Source organism: Papio anubis, chromosome 19 (genome assembly GCF_008728515.1).
Source record: "Papio anubis isolate 15944 chromosome 19, Panubis1.0, whole genome shotgun sequence".
Lineage (NCBI taxonomy): Eukaryota > Metazoa > Chordata > Mammalia > Primates > Cercopithecidae > Papio > Papio anubis.
Genome location: NC_044994.1, coordinates 7118053 through 7138836, shown reverse-complemented (window position 1 = coordinate 7138836; position 20784 = coordinate 7118053). Strand labels below are relative to the sequence as shown.

General features: G+C 38.8%; 1 protein-coding gene across 9 annotated transcripts in view; it reads right to left on the bottom strand.

The window, feature by feature from the left end:
* Positions 1–20784, bottom strand: part of L3MBTL4 (L3MBTL histone methyl-lysine binding protein 4) — a 450027-nt gene that overhangs the window by 192196 nt on the left and 237047 nt on the right. For all 9 annotated transcript variants that reach the window (XR_004180024.1, XR_004180023.1, XM_021929961.2 and 6 more), the window contains one exon: positions 16397–16511. Coding sequence is in view for 7 of the 9 variants with exons in the window: in XM_021929961.2 (XP_021785653.2) it covers positions 16397–16511 (115 nt within the window). In the remaining 2 variants the exon portion in view is untranslated. The remainder of the gene's footprint in view (positions 1–16396; positions 16512–20784) is intronic.

Sequence of the window (20784 nt, the reverse complement as noted above, 5' to 3'; positions counted from 1 at the left end):
GAGCTCCTTGCAAGCAGATGTAAGAAACCAGACTTCCTACCTGCTGCCTGGTCAAATCAGCAAATAAAAATGTTCGCTTGCACTGTGGGTATAAAGGCACTCCATTCAGAGAAGGAGAGAAAGCTCCCATGATACAGTCTAACCCTTCAAATTCTAACTTTCCAATGCTTGAGTGAGTGCCTCAGTGCCAGGGACCACACGGAGTGCCATCCCATTACAGACTACAGCAGCACCAGGCTCTGCGAGGTCAGAGGCCACAGCCACAGCAGGACCAGGAGAGCCTGGGAGTCTACTAGAAGAAAACAGATCCTCTTACTGGCATACAGAACTGGCAGGGACTTAAAGATTGAAGCTTCCAGGTTCCACAAAATCAGAATTGCAGTGGCAAGCTTGTGAATCATTTATGTGTTCCCCATTCAGGTTGTGAACCACTGACCTAGTCTACCCGCTTATTTTTGTAAATAACAAAATAAAGGTTTATATGGTCACATAATTTGTGATAACTCATAAGTCACATTATGGTATTTGGGACAAAAATTCAAGGTTTCTAACTTGCAGATCTGCACTTTTTTGACTCTGCTATGCTATACAATAAGCACCTGCTAAAATTATTTTTTTAATTTTAATATTAAAATTTTATATATATTTAATTTAATTTAATATTAAATATTATATATATTTAGACAGTTTTCACTGTTGTTGCCCAGGCTGGAGTACAGTGGCACGATCTTGACTCACTGCAACCTCTGCCTCCCACATTCAAGCAATTCTCCTGTCTCAGCCTCTCAAGTAGCTGGGATTACAGGCACGTGCCACTATGCAGGGCTAATTTTTTTGTATTTTTAGTAGAGATGGGGTTTCACTATGTTGGCCAGGCAGGTCTCAAACTCCTGACCTCAGGTGATCCACCCGCCTCGACCTCCCAAAGTGCTAGAATTACAGGCCTGAGCCACCGCACCCAGCCTAATTGTAAAATATTTGATTGACAAAGATAATATATATTCAAGATGTATAACATGGTGATTTGATAAACATATACATTGCGTGATGGTGACCACAACCAAATTAACACATCACCACCCATGTCGTATATAATATTCCTGGAATATTGTAACTGAAAGCTTGTACATTTGGCCAACATTTCTCCATTTCCTTTACCCCTCAGCCCCTGGTAAGCATCATTCTGCTCTCCACTTCTATTAGTTAGACATTTTTAGATTTCATATAGGTAGGATCATACAGTATTTGTTTTTATGTGTAGGACTTATTTCACTCAGCATAAAGCACTCCAGTTTATCCATGATATTGCAAATGACAGGATCTCCTTTTTATGGATGAAAAATATTCCATTGTATGTACAATACCATATTTTCTTTATCCATTCATCCATTGATGAGCAAGTAGGTAGTTTCCCTATCTTGGCTATTGTGAATAATGCCGCAGTGAACACAAGTATCTCGGATACCTGTGTTTCATTTCATTTGGATACATACTCAAAAGAGGAATTGCTGAATCTCATGGTAGTTCTATTTGTAATTTTTAAAGGAACCTCAATATTTTTTTCCATAACAGCTGTACCAATTTATATTTCCATTAACAGTGTGCAAGGGTTCTCTCTTTTCTCCACATCCTGGCCAATTATTGTTATCTTTTGTCTTTTTGATAAAAATCATCCTAACAGGTGTTAGGTGATACCTCACTGTAGTTTTGATTTGCATTTCTCTGACCATTAGTGGTGCTGAGCAACTTTTCATATAGCTATGGCCCTGCTGTCCATCTGTACGGCTTCTTCAGAAGAAAAAAATGTCTATTCAGGTCCTTTGCCCATTTTATATTATTTAATCAGTTTTTTCTTTGTTTTTTTTTTGTTTGTTTGTTTTGTTTTGTTTTTGCTATTGACTTAGATGAATTTGTTATATATATGGAGATTAACCCTTTATCAGATGTCGGGTTTGTATCTATTTTCTCCCATTCCATAGGTTGTTTCTTCATTCTGTTGACTGTTTCCTTTGCTGGGCAGAAGCTTTATAATTTGACGTAGTCTTCGTTTATTTTTGCTTTTGTTGTCATATTTAAAAACTCAGTATCAAAACCAATGTCTTGATAAAGCTTTTCCTTATGTTCTCTTCTAGGAGTTTTATGGTTTCAGATCTTAGATTTAAGTCTTTAATCCATTTCAAGTTAATTTTTGTATATGGTGTGAGACAGGGTCCAATTTCATTCTTCTGCATGTGGATATCTAGTTTTCCCAGAACCACTTATTAAAGAGATTTCCTTTCCCTATTATATATTCTTGGTGCCTTTGTCAAAGATTAGTTGACCATATACATGGGTTTATTTCTGGGCTTTCTTCTGTTTCATTGGTCTATGTGTCTCTTTTTATGCTACTAACATATTATTTTGATTACCATAGCTTTTTACTATAGTTTGAAATCAGGGAATGTAATGTCTCCAGCTTTGTTCTTTCTTACAACTGCTCAAGTTACTTGGGGTCTTTTTTAGCTCCATGAGACAGTTATTTCTATTTCTCTGAAAAATGCTATTGGAATTTTGATAGGGATTGCACCGGATCTGTAAACTGTTTTTAGTAGCATGAATTTTAACATTAAGCGTTCCAGTCCATGAATATGGGATATCTTTCCATTTATTTTTGTCTTCTACAATTTATTTCAATGTATTAAAAGTTTTCAGTGTGCATATATTTCACCTCCTTGGTTAAATTTATTCCTAAGCATTTTATTCTTTTTGATGCTATTGTAAATGGAATTTGGATAGCTCATTGTTAGTGTATAGAAACCCAACTGACTTTTGTATATTGATTTTGTATCCTGCAACTTTACTGAATTTATTTATTAATTCTAAGAGTTTCTTTGTAGAATCTTTACGGTTTTTGACATGGTTTGGCTCTGTGTCCCCACCCAAATCTCATCTCGAATTGCAATCCTCATGTGTCGAGGAAGGGAGGTGACTGGATCATGAGGGTGGTTTCCCTATGCTGTTCTCATGATAGTGAGTGAGTTCTCATGAGATCTGGTGGTTTTGTAAATGACAATTTTCACTGCACTTTCACTCTTCTCTCTCCTGCCACCTTGTGAAGAAGGTGCCTGCTTCCCCTTCTGCCATGATTGTAAGTTTCCTGAGACCTCCCTAGCCATGCAAAACTGTGAGTCAATTAAACCCCTTCCTTTATAAATTACCCGGTTTCAGAGAAGTTCTTTATAGCAGTGTGAAAACAGACTAATACAGTTTGCTATATACACAAAAGGTTATGCTATCAGCAAACAGAGACAATTTAACTTGTTCCTTTCCAATGTGAATGCCTTTTATTTCTTTTTCTTCTCTAATTGCTATGGCTTGGACTTCCAATACTATGTTGAATAGATGTGAGCTGAAGTAGACACCCGTGTCTTGTTTCTGATTTTCTATCTGGATGATCTATCCACTGTTGAGAGTGGGATACTGAAGCCCAATACTATTAGTGTATTGCTATTTCTGTATTCACATCTCTTAATATTTGCTTTACATAATAATCAAAATTTTTATATTTTTATATACACAAACATCGCAACTATTCTAGCTTTAAAAGATAGTAAGGATAGTCACGCACATCAAGACAGTCAAATATCTGAAGTGAATAGAATGGAGTTCTACCATATATATAAATTCAAATATATATGGAAAAGGGGGAAAGAAAGGTAATCTAGTAGCTACAAGTACGGGTGATCCTACCACGGTACTCAAAAATGGAATCCAGGTATGAGCATGAGATAAGAGTCAGAGACTACTACTCTTCTCCTCAGTCTCAATATGTTCCTCCAATGTGAACAGTTTTCTGAACGTGCAAACGACCTGGCATTTAAAAGTGCAGTGTGATTATCATACAGCATGACCCTCAATTCACACCAATGACTTCACCTAACACTCAACAATGCCAACTGTACAGTTCAATGATGGAGGTAATCCACTCTAGTGGGCTTGCTGAGACACACTTTTCAGTAACTGTGATTAAACATGATTTTTTGCATTACTCACTGAATTTAGACCCTAATCCTAGAATAGTATGTGACTCCACTGTGTGAAAGAATTTTCCTTGGCTGTCTGGCATTATATACAATTTGGTTAGAGGGATTACACAAAAGATTCCTCTCCTTTTCTAATGACTTCCATTACAAAATAAGTCCATTGACATGAAAAGAAGAACGATGACTTCAAAGAAAATTACGGAAAATGTTCTTGTCAATCTAAAAAACATAAACTGCTCATTAAAGTATAAAAACTTCCATAACCATATTTCTTTTACTCTGTTTTACAATTCCTTAGAACAATAAAAGCTTTTAATGTTCAAGAAAAGAGTCAAGTAAAATTGCAACAAGGAGAATGTGGGTTAGTCAAAGAGAATAATGTCTTGGAGAAGAGGGTTGGTAATGCAGGAAAAAAAAGGGCTGTGTGGTCAGCAGCTGCATCTTCCTCTACATGACTTTCAGCTCATTGGTGTTTATAGAAATAGCACTGCATACAGAAAATTTTTATGAAGCACTAAATGCAAGTAAAATTGGGAGTATTCTAAAGAATGCTATAAAGTGGGTGAGATGTAGCAGAAGACTGAACTGCCAGAAATCTAGAGGGTCACTTCAAACATAGTAGGGCAAGGCTACTGGCTGCTTAAAGAAGGTCTGACTTTGTATCTGCAACACCTAGGATGAGAAGCTCCTAAATATGCCATCCTGTGAGTGGGCCATGGAAGAAAAGATCTATGGTTCTCATGGCTGGATGGACAGGTGTACAGAGCTGTTATCCCAAAGACTTGGATAAAGTATTCTGCCATCCCCTCTAATTACGGTAAACTTATGTGCTGAAGTGAAACTTACTGTTTTGCTAAGGAAAACAAATTCTAATTTTTACTTTCTGATTTGAAATGAATACCAAAGCATAAATGAAAAGTAACATAAAAGCCAAAGGCTCTTAGTTCTTAAATATGCTGAAAAATTTTCAGTTCTCTAAGTCTGTCATTTACTGCTCATTGAATTTTAGGTTTGTGTATGTTTGCAACTTCTTGATTCTTGGTTGCTTAGAATGCAGAGTGAAATGAAAAAAAAAATCATAATCTTTACACAGCTCTCTTTCAGAATGCAAATACATAATGTTTACATTAAAAAATACTTGATTCTATGTTCATTCCTAGGAGTCATTTAAGGATACCTCTACTTGTAAAATAAAACTATGACATATTTTTAAGTCTTTCTAATACCATGAAAGACAAAAAAAAAAATGAAAGATTTTCCAAGATGCTAGTATCACTAAGCTTGTCCTTAAAGCAACACAGAGAGCTGCCCTTGCCCACTTCTCATTCTCCTTGACCCCCAATTTTGAAAGAAGAATTGCTATATGTAAGAAAAAGCACCTTTAAGAGGAGGAATTTTAATCTCTTAACACTAAATACAAGTGCATGCAGTAGCCAAAACAGCCAGACACTGACTTCTCTGTGAATCTCTTCACTATGGCACTACCATGCCATGAGTGTTCATAGGACTATCTCTCCTCCTGGCGCCTTTATAATCATGGCCACCAGTGTAGAACTATGTCCCACAGGACTCTGCAAACCCTAGTACAGTAGTTAGTACATTAGAGATACCAAAAAAATCTCTATTCAATTACCACAACAACACTGAGATGGATAAAACCCTTCCTCATGAAATATTTTCAGGCCATCAGTTGATTGCTCAACTGCTCAAGGTTTCCATTAACCAGGTATTGTAGGGTGATGTAGGACAGGGATATAGATACATAACAATTGCATCCAGTTCCCTTCCCCTGCCATGGAAGGCATTATTGTCTTCTGAAAGGGTTAAAACTGTCTGAGAAAAAGCCTGAAAGGTCCCTGCGCGAACTCAGGATCTTCACTCAACGTCCATATGCTGACTTGCATAAATCTATAGCCAGATGAGAGTCATAAATTGGGATAGGGTGAGAATTTGGCAAGCCTTACTGCCAAACCACTGAGTTGTTTCATCCATTTTAGAAGGGATGGGCTATTGTACGTGTTTTAAAGGTCTGTAAATTTGCACAGAGCTGTGCTTTATTTAATACAATCTACGATGGTCTGTACATGTGATGACAGAAACTGCTGTGCCACACTGCATCTCAACTGTGAACAAAGTCATCAAGCTAGAATGAGAACATAATCTGAAGAATTGTTCTGGGCTAGCCACTAGGCATCCAACGACTAAGTTTTAGAACCAAGTAAATGGAATCTGCCCTCACACCTCCAGAAGGTAGAGACACAGGATAAGCACTTCAACAAGGAGCATTTAAAACAGACAATATCATTATGACTGTAAGAACATTTTGAAATGTATTATTTTTCCTTGATAAGTCTACCATGTAGATCTGTAATTAGGGACTTTGAAAATAGCTACCTTTTTTAAAACACAATATGCTATAATTGTCTATTAAGTCAATGAGTACCTAGGGACTCTTAAAACTGCTGATTACTTGCTTGCTGTAATTTGGAAGAACAAGTACTAAAGATTCCTTGTGAAATTCTCTTTAAAACAGAATGAATTGAAAATGTGCTATTACCTGGTTAGGCTAACAATATTTTTTCCTCAGAATGACATCCATCCGTCATCATATTAATTGCTTCACATCTGGCCAAAAAAATGCATTAACTTTTATTTTATAATCTAAGTGAATTTCCATCTCTGAATAAAATTTTTCTAATTCCACAGAGTTTCAATGCTCATAAAAGATGGCATTAGTAATCATTCATTGCTTAGTGTAGATTAAGAATTTTATATCAGTTATCAGGATAAACAATGCACCAGCCATATGGTGTATTTACAAGTCCTTCTGTTGTATTTATACATATGCGGTATATTAAATGAAACTGGATAAAAATGAACTATACCTTTTATCAAGTTATGTGCTATTACGCTTGTTTATGTTTAACCATTAAATAAATTAGCAATGTTCTCAAGGTCATTAATATAAATTATAAAGGCTATATATATTATATTGTAGTTTGTATTATTACTCTATTAATATACACTTTAACTTCATAATGATGGATAATTTAATTTACTTTGAATCAAGCATTATAATTACTTCCAAATACAAATCAAACAGAAGCTAAAGAAAGAACAATGACACAATTATTTAGACACAGAAGCTATCTAAGAAATCTCATTTTTTGGAAGGTTTCCTTTGTCATTTAGGGAGGGTTATTCTTGGCCTGTGTCTCTCCTACTAGGCTTGACTAGACCAATTCCATAGCTACTACTCAAGAACTCACTCACTCCATTAAGGTCGCAGGCAAGAGTCCAAGGTGGTCTCTAGAGATGCACGTTGACTTTGCATTAAGTGACTAACCAACACATATAGAGAGATGAATATATAGACAAATGTTTTTTGGAAGTCAAACCATGGAAAACACTAAGAGATACAACATTCACTGTCCTTCCATTCATGAAGTTTACACTTTGATGAGAACTAATGACAACTGAGATGATTACATATGTGTTTTGCACTGTGGAGAAAAGGAAGTGGTCAAATGAAAAATAATAGTGGTTGCTGTTCTTTAGACAATATGGACCCTGGAGGCCTTTCTAAGAAGGGATCATTCAAGATGTATTCTAAAAGGTGAGAAAGAGCCATCCAGTAGAAGAGCAGACAGACCATTCTGAACAGAGAAGACAGCATACATATATATACACAAAGGCCTTGGGGTGGAAAGAGTTTGTGTTCACCAACTGAGAGAAAGGAATAAACATAGTGAATGAGAGGCTAAAGAAAGACAAGGAGGCAAGAGGTGTGTATGTGCACACTCCTCTCTTCTTGCACATCCCCCTCTGTTTTCATTTACCTCTCTTTCATACTGGCATTGGAGTGGGCATCTATGTATAAATAGATGGCCTCAAAACAAGCCTGGGGAAATACTAAAGGACAGCTGTACATCTCTAGAAAGAGATCCCACATGGCTACTTCCACATGGTAGAAGGTCAGTGGCCAAGTTAATGAGCCCAAGGCTATACTTCCATTTCGGCACAGCCTGTGTGGTACATGGAGGGGACCCAGAAGTTCTTACATGCCTCAGTAAGGAAGCACAGGGTCTCTAAAAGGGCTGACAGGTAAGCAGAAATATGGTGTCAAGATATAAAAGCCACATCAAGAGTGACTTGGGGACTAGAGCAAACAGCTAGGATCACACTCCTTGGAGGAAGGATCTTGAGCAAAGCCCAGCAGGGATGTCCTCATGAAAAGGTAAGGCTCCGTCTTCTCCCTGGGATGAGTGTGCCCTGTGAGCTGCTGATGATCAGAAATGATGTGAAGTCACTGCAGGTGGCCCAGGTATGAGGCTATGCTGTAATGTTATCTCTTTTGGGGCTTTTCCGCCCTTTTCCCCTCATGCTTCATGCAACATTGCTGATGCTGCAAGACAGAGGACACCGTCCTTGCTGAAAGCCCAACCTCAGCACTTCCATAGGCCTGGCCCCAGCTTAGGAACCTCTCACTGGCTGGGTTACCCACTTTCCTGTTCAGAGAGGGGATAACCAGAGGGAGACGCATCTGATTATAAAAGTACATATTGCAGGGTTTAGGCAAGTAAGAATACATTCTGACCAGGACCAGAGACCCGACTCTGGCTCTCACAAGCTGTGTGAATCATTTTGTTGCCTCACCTCTGGATGAGAGGTTTGGATCAGACAAGCTCCTAGGATTCCATCCATTTTATATTCCACACCCTTATCTTTGGTGACTAGGATAAGAGAAAATGAATTGAAACATCTCTCCTGCATCTATTTATTTGTATACCCAAGCTGAGCGAGCAGCTTTGCTCTTCTTAAGTTGGAGATGTAAGGTGTTCCCGTCGTAAACAAGAGCCCAGCCTAATCTGATGCAATGGTCCCTGCACGAGAGGCTCCAGGGCATGCCACATGGGTCTCCCTGAAGGGCCAGCACCACCAGGCCGCTCCATACCCCACCAGCCCTTGTCATGGCACGTCAGTTTTTGTCATTTCATAACAAACACTTTATATGTACCCTGGTGAGAAAAGTCTATTAGTTACCAAGTGGTGCAACCAAATCTCCATTTAATTAAAAAATGAATATTTTGTCTCAAGCTATATTTTATTAGAAGCACTGGGACCTGTCACATTTTTATTTTGTTGTTTTTATTTCTACTTTAAAACATCTACAAAATATTTCTATGTAATCAAATATTTTATTCTGCATTGCTTATTTTATTTTATTCTGCATTGTTATTCTGATTTCTGAAAGAGTGTTTAAAACAAGGGTTGAAGGGGCAGGGAGGGTGAAGTAAGTACAGCCATTCCCACCCACAGCGTGGAGAGGCGTGCAGTCCTGGGGGGCTGCCCTGCTGGTGGACTGGCACATTCCATTCTGGAGCCTTCACCAAGTGTTTCCTGACATGAGCTTAGCACCTGCAAGAGCTGCAGAGGTTCCACAGAGTGAGGAGCAACCGTGAAAATACGAAGACCCCACCCTAGGTGATCTCCTGGTCTAAAAGACAAGCCGGCGTTCATTCCCGTACTCAGAGACTACCTTTCGTGTTGCAAGTCAGCAGTGTTCAGAGGTGTTCCAGACTGTGAGATGGACAGCCAACAGCAGCAGAAGGTCCCTCCACCATGGAACAGGGTGCAGGGGATGAGAACAGAAACAAAGAGCATGCACTACCAGGTCAGGCTGGGAGAACTACCATTAAGAAAAATAAAAGTGGATGGGAGCTAGAGATTAGCAGGGTTACTGTTTGTGGGTGGCCTGGTCAGAGACGGCATCTCTGGGAGGTGACACTTGAACAAAGCCCTGAAGACACGTGGTGGCACCACGCTCCAAGCCGAGGGAACGGCAGCTGTGAAGTGGAAGTGTGGCAGGCGGTGGCACCAAGCTCCAAGCCGAGGGAACGGCAGCTGCAAAGTGGAAGTGTGGCAGGCGTGCTACAGGCCCCGCACGAGGCCAGCGTGGCAGGCGCTGAGTGAGGAAGACAGAGACCAGGCTGGGGAACGCCTCACATGAAGATAAGCACTTTGCAACAAATTCTGTGAGAGAGGGAGAAGCCACTGGGAGGGTCTGAGTTAAGAAAAATGTAACTGTGATATGACAGAAGGGAGCATAAATCACTGTGGGATGATGAGGATGAAGGGGCAATTCATTTCCCCAAGAACAGCAGACAAAGTTTTGGAGAGGAAGTGACACTTGCATGCAGAGGATTTTACCTGTGCTGCTCTAACACTAGAAAGGACTGGCACTGGGCACAAAGGGCACAGACCCCACCCAGCAGAAGAGAAGGTGTTAGTGTAGACCATGACTAGAGGTAGGAGGAGGCCCGAAGACCGTTCTGTGGCCTAAATCAGAAGCAAAAGAATGGGGACTCTAGTAGAAGGCTCAGGTGAAGACTGGTTATGTCCATTTGGTTTGATGACTAGAAAGTTATGGCCAGGCGCAGTGGCTCACGCATGTAATCCCAGCACTTTGGGAAGCCGAGGCGGGCGGATCACAAGGTCAGGAGCTCGAGACCATCCTGGCTAACATGGTGAAACCCCGTCTCTACTAAAAATACAAAAAACATCAGCCTGGCATGGTGGCAGGTGCCTGTAGTCTCAGCTACTTGGGAGGCTGAGGCAGGAGAATGGCATGATCCTGGGAGGCAGAGCTTGTGGTGAGCTGAGATTGTGCCACTGCACTCCAGCCTGGGCGACAGAACAAGACTCTGTCTCAAAAAAAAAAAAAAAAAAGAAAGTTCCATAACAATTCAGTAAGGATAATTTTATTTCACTCGTGATATATTTAAAATGTATTCAGTTTTTTCTTTTTTTTTTTTTTTAAGAACAGCAAACAGTCCTCAGTTGAATTCCACTTCGAGGGCCTGCTTATCTTCTGTGTGACTCAATAATTCTGAATGTTGTGAACTGTCCTAAATGTTATTCAATCCACTCTGCAATCAGCAACCCCTTTATGGATGGTACGATTATAACAAGTATCTAGGGAAAAACCATGCTGGTTGTGTACGTTTTAGGAAACAAAGTCAACTCCTAATTTTCTGGATCAATGAAGAGCATCGGCAGCATGGGACACAGATGTGCCTGTGCGTCTCACCCCAGCCCCGCCATGTCCTTAGGTTCCCTGTGAGCCAGACAGCTTGGAAGCAGCCAGAGCTGTGTTTAATCTCACAGGCCTGCAAGTTCCAGAGGTCATAGAACTCATCCAAACGCACAGAGTTGGCCGGGGGCAGTGGCTCACGCCTGTAATCCCAACACTTTGGGAGGCAAAGTTGGGTGTATCACTTGCGGTCAGAAGTTCAAGACCAGCCTGGCCAACATGGTGAAACTTAGTCTCTACTAAAAATACAAAAATTAGCCAGGCATGGTGGTGGGGTCTATAATCCCAGTTACCCAAGAGGATGAGGCAGAAGAATCACTTGAACTTGGGAGGCAGAGATTGCAGTGAGCTGAGATTGCTCCACTACATTCCAGCCTGGGTGACAAGAGTAAAAATCTGTCTCAAAAAAAAAAAAAAAAAAAAAGAAAGACACAGAGTTAGAGCAGAATGGAAATGTACATCCAGTCTTCCTAACTCCAGAGTCTATCATCTAGCTTCTCAAACTTGGTTAATTTCCAAAGCAGGAAAAGCTGGACATCCCATTGTCCAATGGAGTAGGTAATCTATGTATGAATAATAAACAATACAGTAAAAGAAACAAACTCCATTTAAAGAAAGTTTACATCAAGTGTGACTGGGATTACAGTTTCTAAATGATGTGACTAAAAAGATTGCCAAAATGTGACCCAGTTAGACGATCAGAGCAGGCATGGTTTTTAGGTTCTGATATTTTCATATTGTTTAAGGACATTCCGGAAACACAAAGCATGATAGAAAGGTCTTGACAAGTCAACAGTGCTAAGACATCAGTATTTAGTTTCAATTCTAACTGTAGGAAAAGCCCACCATGAGGGACTCTATGTCAAATAAAGCAGACAAATTGCATCCTCATGGATGAGAAAAGGAGAGTTTAATCTGGCAGCAGGGTACGAGGGCAAATTGCAGGTGATCATCTGTAGTTAGGAACAGCAGCTAAGAGGAAGCTGTCATCACCTGGTCATACAAGTTGGACTCTTCTCAGTTGAATGGGAACACTTTTCATTCTCAAGAGGCTTTTCCCAGTTAACTTTTTAAGAACTTACACTGGGCCTTAGGGCTTGAATATTATGGTCTTGGCTCAAATTTACTGCACAAGCATTTCTGCAGAAGCTGGGATCTATGGTGCACACTCTATCTTGGCTCAATGTCTGCAGTGAGATTAAATGGCACTAGATAAATAGAAACAAACTAAAGGGACTATCACTTGTTTAGAAAGATCTAAAATTTTAATAAGTTCTAATAAAATGTGTATGGAGAACCAACAAGTTCTAGTGTTGCCTACACTTGTGCCATTTTCACCTCTAGAGGGGCTGCCACTAACTAGTCCAGGCCCAGTGTGCTCATGTGAGCCCAGCTCAACAGTGTCCCGAGGTTCCTTCCTGGACTCACCCCACTGCATTCTGCTCACTCTGTAAAACAACAGTAGCAATCTAGATTTCGTTTTTACTCATCCATGCGCAGTTGTGTGATTTTACTGTTACATACATTTGTAAACCACAGCCCCTTCAGACACAAATTGGAAGCTCACTGAAAAAATACATATAATTCTTATATATATATGAAAGCCAAGAGAGAATATACCTGTGTGTGTATGCATTTTTATTCCTCTGTTTCTAAGGTTTCCATTACAATAACAGCTACTAATTTGTTGAAAAAAGGGAAAATATTCATAAAGAAAAACAGATGAGAATAATAGATTAAAAAACCCTCTACCTCGTATTTTCTTTTGGCCATTCTTTTTTCATATAATATCACTGGTAGACAACCTATTATGATATCTTTTGTAAAAATCCACTGAAGTAAATCAATACAATAAAGTTCAAGAGAGACTCCACCTCTATAAAATATAGAGTAGATTCCATGATCTCTAAGATCATTTTCCCAAGCCCTCAACTTTTAGTAGTCTTTGCAGTATTTGACCAATAAAGTTGTCATATATAAGTACCTAACACAATTGTTGAGTCACACAAATACAACAAAAATAAAATAAAAGCGTTCAAAAAAATCCAAAAGTTAAAGTACGTTAAAATACCTCTAAAATATCTGGAAATTAATGTTGGCCAGTTGACTTTAATCATACGTGATAAAATACTGCGTGTGGTTGTATAGATATAGTTACAAAACTCTATTTTGATCTGATTTTAAAAGACACTGGACATCATAGTGACAAAAGTTTAGTTTGAATTATATGAGTAAATAAGATTAACCCATTGACTCAACTGGCATTCAGAATAAAAGATGATTGGATGTGATTGTTTGTACACATATCATCGATAAAATACAGGCTAAACGGGTGGTACACGTGACTCCTCTGTAGAGCAAGTGCCCTGCAGCCTCCATGCCACACAGGCATTTGACAACAACTGAGCAATGTGATTTTCCTGTAAGAAAAGCAAAGATATGGAGGAAAGCTATAGAAAGGTGACATATTGTCTTCAGATTCTTAGAAGGCTGGTGTTCAAGGTGCTCTGAGTAAATGTGTGATGTAAATGAAGGATTTTGAGAGGAAAATGGTGGAGGGTAGGTGAGTAATGCATTGACTATGAAGGGCTTTGTATGCATGCAAAGGAGTCTCAGGCTGATAGGATACTCCACGCCAAAGAAGAGTTTTAATAACACAGAAAACAAGGTGAGTCTGGGGTTTTATACAGACTATCCCAGGAAAGAAGAGAGAAAAGACAATCATAACGCCACTGCAACAGTCAATGACAGGCCCTCAAATGCTGTGTTGTTAGAGTGCCTAGAGCAACCATTTGTTTCTCCTTCCCAGTGGAAAAAGAATTCAATGATAAATAAATAAGTAACAGAATCGGTTTTGGAGTAGGGGTGTGTTTGTCTATGGGTGTGCGTGTATGTGTGTGTGTGTGTGTGTGTGTATTTTTGCTTTCACAATAGGGGCAGGGATGACACATATTGAACCAGATCACAAGCATGTCTTAAAGTATAGGCATTTCAAAATCAATAAAACATAAATAATTATGGTGCAGATATAAATAATTAAAACCATAAGATTAAGCAAACAACCTATAACGAGCTACATTAATCTTGATTAAACAAACAAGTTTATAACAAGAAAGTCAAACACAGCGAAAACAGAAAATCACAACCAACCAAAGACAATCAATTACAAGTTATCTTTCCCCCAAATTCTAGCAAATCTAATTACCTGCCTGTGAATACACAAAATACTCATCTTGTAATACTGCCAACAACACATGGAAGTCAAACTTCTTAAGAAAAATTGAATTAAAGTATTTGGAAAACCCTAATTACATTAATTTTTGCTCAATTTCAAATCTGGAACTCTTAGTAACTCCCACTTAATAACTTACATAAGAATGAAAATCTAGAGAATGCCACATTATTTCCTGGGAGAAGTCAGTATTAATTGAGCACATACTATGGAGTAGGCAGTTTTTGAATTCTATCCATTCATTTATTTCATTTAATAATTATAAATTCATGAGGTAGATATTAATATTATCTTTATTTTATAGATGAGGAAACTGAGGTATAGAGAGGCACACACTAAGCAAGCTTTAAACTGAGATTCAAAGCCCAGCATTCTGACTCCACTTTTCTCATTTTTAAGCACTAGTTTATACTGCTCTAGAACCTCCATTTTTAGATTTATCCTAGGCTTATCAGGAGAACCTGTGCAACTCACTAGCAGACTACAGGCCACATTCTGAGAAGCATCTGTAACTATGATGACACCTCAAAATAATGCAATAGCATTGAGAAGATGCATTGGGGTCAAAGCATTGGGGGTCAAAGATAGATTCTGGAGAATTAAGAAAGAGAACCAGCAGGACACCTGGTGACTGTTTATATGTGTGGATTGAGGAAGGGGTCAAGAGGGAGCAGAGTCTGGAATGGCAACTTTGGAAGCAAACAGAAACTACAGTAGAAAGAGCAAGTTTTTGGCTTGGGATGGAGGTTGGCTTTGATGCATAGACTCTGGGATGCTTCTGAGACATTCAGGTAGAAAATCCAGCTGGGTAGAGTGACAAAGGAGCAGACAATGCTTGGAGTGGAGTGAAGAGAGCTGTCCCTGTACCTGCAATGCTGGTCCATGCCTACCCCAGAGGAAATTGTTCACACATGAGGAAGTTACTGGCTGAGGGATGGATGTACAGGGGAGTACTGGGGGGTTCACATAAAGTGAGAACCATCTCCGTGACATGCTGGGGTGTAAAACCAGGGAGGATAAAAAGCAAGACCGAAGGAAACCACAAAGTACAAATGCTGGCACCCTTCCCTACTTGGAGTCCCCCACATGGTGCTGACCATGGTCCCCTTCATTCTACAGTCTTGGGGTACTGGTCCTATCTGTGCCAATACATTGTCTGCTCCAGAAGGGCCTTCATCTCTTTGATTTTGTAGTTTTTGAAGAATCTAGCACAATGTAGAACTCTTTGTCCAATTATTTAGTCAGGGATTCTTCTCATTTTTACAAGAAGTCCTTTGAGGCCTAAGGTCCAAGCATCATTAGGCTGGCTGTGTGTAAGATATCCTCATTAATAGAAAAGCATTCTAGCTTAATCCTAAGAAACCAACGGGAGGGAAAGAGAAGCAGTGAGGGAACAAAACAAACATGAGAATGCAGAACACTTGCACTTGTGTCTGGAACTGGTTATTAGTCATGTCAGCCTAATCAGATCAGAGGACTCCTTCAGACAAAAAAATAAGGTATTTTGGGTTGAGGCTCATTAAAATTTAGAGTGGTTAATTTCCTCCTTAACTTTAAGTAGCTAGAAAGTCAGAAATGATAAAGATGTGAGTAATGTAGAGGCTTTTAAATTTTTTTATAAGTAAAAAAAATCTGAAAATTGTTGGAAGTTAAAATATTTTAATTTTCCAAAAGACTTTGTATAGTCTGTCCTATAAAATAAAGATCAGATGTTTAAAAAAAAAAGATGAACTTGTTAAAACCAATGACCAAAATTAGATGGATTTAGATATGCTAGCTCAGTTTTCCAAACTCGAATGTAGAAAATAAAGATTCCTTTGGAAAACACTATCAAAATAATTTTTTAATGATTATCACTTTTCATTAATATAACACATGCCCTTTGAGGCTTAATTGTAAATAATTGGCTTTCAGTGTAGCTGTAGTGATGATTAATTCGCCTATGTGATATTTAGCTCTCAGATGTCTATAATGGCATGAATAAGCAACAGTATGGCTGGAAATCAGGCTAAGGATTTAAAGGGCAATGACAAAGAGCAAAGTACTCACGCTGCGGCACTTCCAGTGGATGCCCTGTGACATCACACCAACCGATCGGGTGGATGTCAGGGCTGTCTGCCTCCACCCAGTAGTCATACTTATGGTCCCAACCATCAAAATGAACCTGTTAAAATGAGTTTCAAATGATTAATATTTAGTAATTAGTATTTCACTATTCCTGTATCGAAATATTTGAATACAGATATCTGAAGCTGAGATTGAAATTTTATTAATCACACCTTGCAGTTGAAATAATATTTAAAATGTGCCATTCTACAGCCTTCTAATCCAGCCAACAAAGGCGATTGTACCAAATTTTCAAAGAAATTAAAGAGGTTGGTAAAGAAAAAAATTGTCAGGGATTGATCAGAATTTGAAGAGGGAAGCCCAATCCATTTTCTCAACTAAGACAAATACTGGAATGCTGTTGAGGGAAAACTCTTTGTCCTGAGTAACTGTCCCATTAACCACTTCAAGAACCATGTCAGCATCATCAACATCAAGCGTCACCAACTTGACATTAGTACAAGCGCTATACTGATGGGAAATGCACAGATTAGAGTATAAAGAAACAATCAATCCCTAAAACCTCACAAATGAGAGATGGGCCCATTGGAACAATGGAGGCAAAAACAGTAGACAAAATATGCTAGGGGGTAGATAGATTTTATTAGCTACCATAAGAGTTATTTAAAGACCAAGGGTAAGCTATCAAGAAACTTTCGAACAAGAGGTAGGGCCCAGGTCCAGCCATCCTACTGGCATAGGCTCAAACAAGCTAATTATTGCAAGGATAATTTATCATGAATCTTATCTATAAAACACACACAGACATACCATGCACACATATAAGAATAATTAAATAAATCCCAGTCTCTGAAACAAAAAATCAAATACTTATTTCTTAAAATAAAAATAATTATTTCTTTTTAAAAAAGCTATATCCTTTCCAATGCAAAGAAGCCCATTTAAGTTTTTGAAAATCATATTTGAATAAAAAGAGCAAGATGCCTAGTGCTATAATAAGCCAACCTGAAATATAAATCCATTATGCAGAACATAAGACCAGAAAAGCAAAATTCTATATTTTCAGTTCCAAACTAACTCCCAATATTTTTTCTCAAGTCATCTTTCTAAGCAAGTGGTTTTCACAGTGTGATTCTCAGACTATCAGCATCACCTGGACACTTGTTAAAAATGCAAATTCTTGGGCTCCACCTCAATCCTACTGAATCAGAAACTCCAAAGGTAGAGCCTAACACTGTGTGTTAACAAGTTTTCTACATGAATCTGTTATATGCTAAAGTTTGAGAACCAGAGATTACAGTAATAACTTTCAAAAGTATATTTCTACCGAACTTGGGTTCCTGACAATGACAGAGTGCCCTTTCACAGTAATAACCATAAAACTGGACATATGCAGTGACTATTTTCTGATGTTGGACAATAGACAGCACAGAAATGCAATCCCTAAGTAAAGGAAAACACCCCAGATGAGCCCTTAATATCAGCCTGGAGACAATTTCCTGATTGCAGCACAAAGAGGAGAAACATAGAGAAAGCAGTTATGCAGTCAGAAAGACACAGATTGCAGATCAGAGCGGATGATGCAGCTGGAAGTTAAAGGACAAAATATTGGAGAAGACAGAACTACAAAAAAGGGAGAACCAAAGGCCAGGTGCAGTAGCTCATACCTGTCATCCCAGCACTTTGGGAGGCCAAGGACGGAGGATCGCTTGAGCCCAGGTGTTCCAGACCAGCCTGGACAACATAGTGAAACCTCATCTCTACAAAAAAAATCAAAAACTAGCCAAGTGTGGTGGTGTGCACCTATGGTCCCAGCTACTCAGGAGGCTGAAGTAGAAGAATCACCTCAGCCTGGGGAGGTCGGGGCTGCAGTGAACCATGATCATGCCATTGCACCACAGCCTGGGCGACACAGCAAGACCCTGTCTCAATAAAGAGGAGGACCTAAAAGTCCATGGGAGGTTATTCACAAGACCTTGACCAAGGGCTGGACTTCCCATGCACCAGGTGAGACTTTTTGAAGCCAAGCAGAGAGTACCTGATATGAGGCTGAGAATGAAACAAAGATACTAGAGGTCATACGTTTCGGGGAGAGGGGAGAGACTAAAGTGGAGAAATCTCAATAACACTTTGACAATTTCACTGAGACACCACAAAGGTCACATTTTTGGGGAAAGAAAGATGCCCAAGATAAAGCATTAGTCGTGAACAACCCTAAAAAAGGGGTAAAATCAAGCCTTTGCCAGATGAAGAATTACCAGTAATAAATTCCCTGACAGAATGAACTCTATTCTTTAAAACAAAACAAAAGAAACAAAAACAAAAATAACAAACACTCCCACTATATACTGTATCATTTTGTATGTATAACGTACAAAAGTTTACTAAACATGTAAATAAGCAGATGATTGTGAGCCATACTCAATTTGTAAAGAAGTAGTCAACAGAAATAGATCTTAAGATGACCCAGATGTTGTAATTAGCAGAAAAGGAATGCAAAGTAGTTATGAAAATATGTTCAAAAACTTAATTGAAATGGTCTAAATTAGTGAATAGAGAATTTCAAGAGAGAAATGGAAACTATAAAAGAGAAGCACATAGAAATTCTAGAAGTGAATAGCAAAATATCTTAAATATTGCTGGATGACAATATTATTGCTGTATGACAATATTATTGCTGGATGGCAATACTAGCAGATTGGAGATGGCAGAAAAACAGATGAGTGAATATAAAATATAAAAACAGATTCATAGAAGTTATTAACCTAAAGAACAGACGATGTTCTGGTGTGATGGCGCGCACCTAAAATCCCGGCACTTTGGGAGGCCGAGGCAGGCAGATCACTTAGAGCCAGCAGGTTGAGACTAGCCTGGTCAACATGGTGAAGCCCCATCTCTACTAAAAATGCAAAAATTAACTGGTGTGGTGATGCATGCCTGTAGTCCCAGCTACTTGGGAGGCCAAGGCACAAGGATGGCTTGAACCCGGGAAGCGGAGTTTGCAGTGAGCCGAAATTGCGCCACTGTACTCCAGCCTGGGCGACAGAGCGAGATTCTGTCTCAAAAAACAAACGAACAAACAAACAAACAAAACAAAGATGATATGAGATTTAAATAATAAATAGGGCCTGATAATATCAACTCATCTAACACACGCATATTTGGATTCTGGAAGGAGAGAACACACAGACAATGGAGCAGGAATAGTGGTCAAACAAAACCAATGCAGAAAGGATAATGGTTAAAACAAAAAAACTCCCAATTTGGCCAAAAATACCAATTTGCAAGCTTAAGAGTGACAAAACCTGAGCATAATAAACACAAAGGAAATCAAAACTAGGCAAATCATAGACCACTGAAAATGAAAGCTAAAGGGAAACCCTGAACGCAACCGGAGACAATGCAACACATTAGAGAGAGCAGAGCCGCGATGCGAAAGTGTGCCACCTTCTCACCAGAAACGGTGCAGGCAGGAAGATAATAAAATGACATCCTTAAAACACTAACAGGAAACATAAAAAGCTGTCAACACAGAATTTCAATTCCTACAAAAATACCCTTCAAAAAAGACTAAAACAGAGAAATTTTCAGATAAAAGGAGAATACACACTTATAGACGTATACTGTAAGAAATATTACAAGGAGTATTTCAGGTTGATGCTAAGTGATGCCAGATGGAAACTACGACCTACGTGAAGACCACTAGCAATAGCAAATATGCGGGGAAATATGCAAGGCTAGTTCCGCATTCTAACTGTAATCAATTAATTCAATACACCACAGAATAAGAACAAAAGTAATGTGGTCATCTCAATGGATACAGAAAAAGTATTTGACAAAGTTCAATACACAATGATAAATACTTCAACAAACTAGCAATAGAAGGGAACTCCCTCAGTCTGATAAAAGGCATCTACGAAACACTTAGAGGTAACATCATACTAAGTAATACTTTATTGAATGCTTCATCCCCAAAATCAAGAATAAGGCAAGTGCATTCATTCTTACTGTTTCTAGTCAACATCGTAATGTAGTGCAATTAGGCAAGAGAAAGAAATATTAATAAAAGGCATGAAACATGCAAAATAAGTCAACATAAAACAATCAATTGTATTAATATACACTGGCAACAAAAATTCAAAAAATATTAATTTTTTAAAAATTTCCTTTAGAATAGCATTAAAAATGAAGAACTCAGCAAAACATCTGAGAAAATAAGAAAATGTGCAAGATCTATACATTGAAAGCTAGAAAACATTCCTAAGATAAACTAAAAGATGATCCCACATAAGTGAAGAGAACTATCATGCCCACAGGCTGGAAGACTCAATATCATTATTGATACATCATCTCTTCCCAGATTGTTCCAT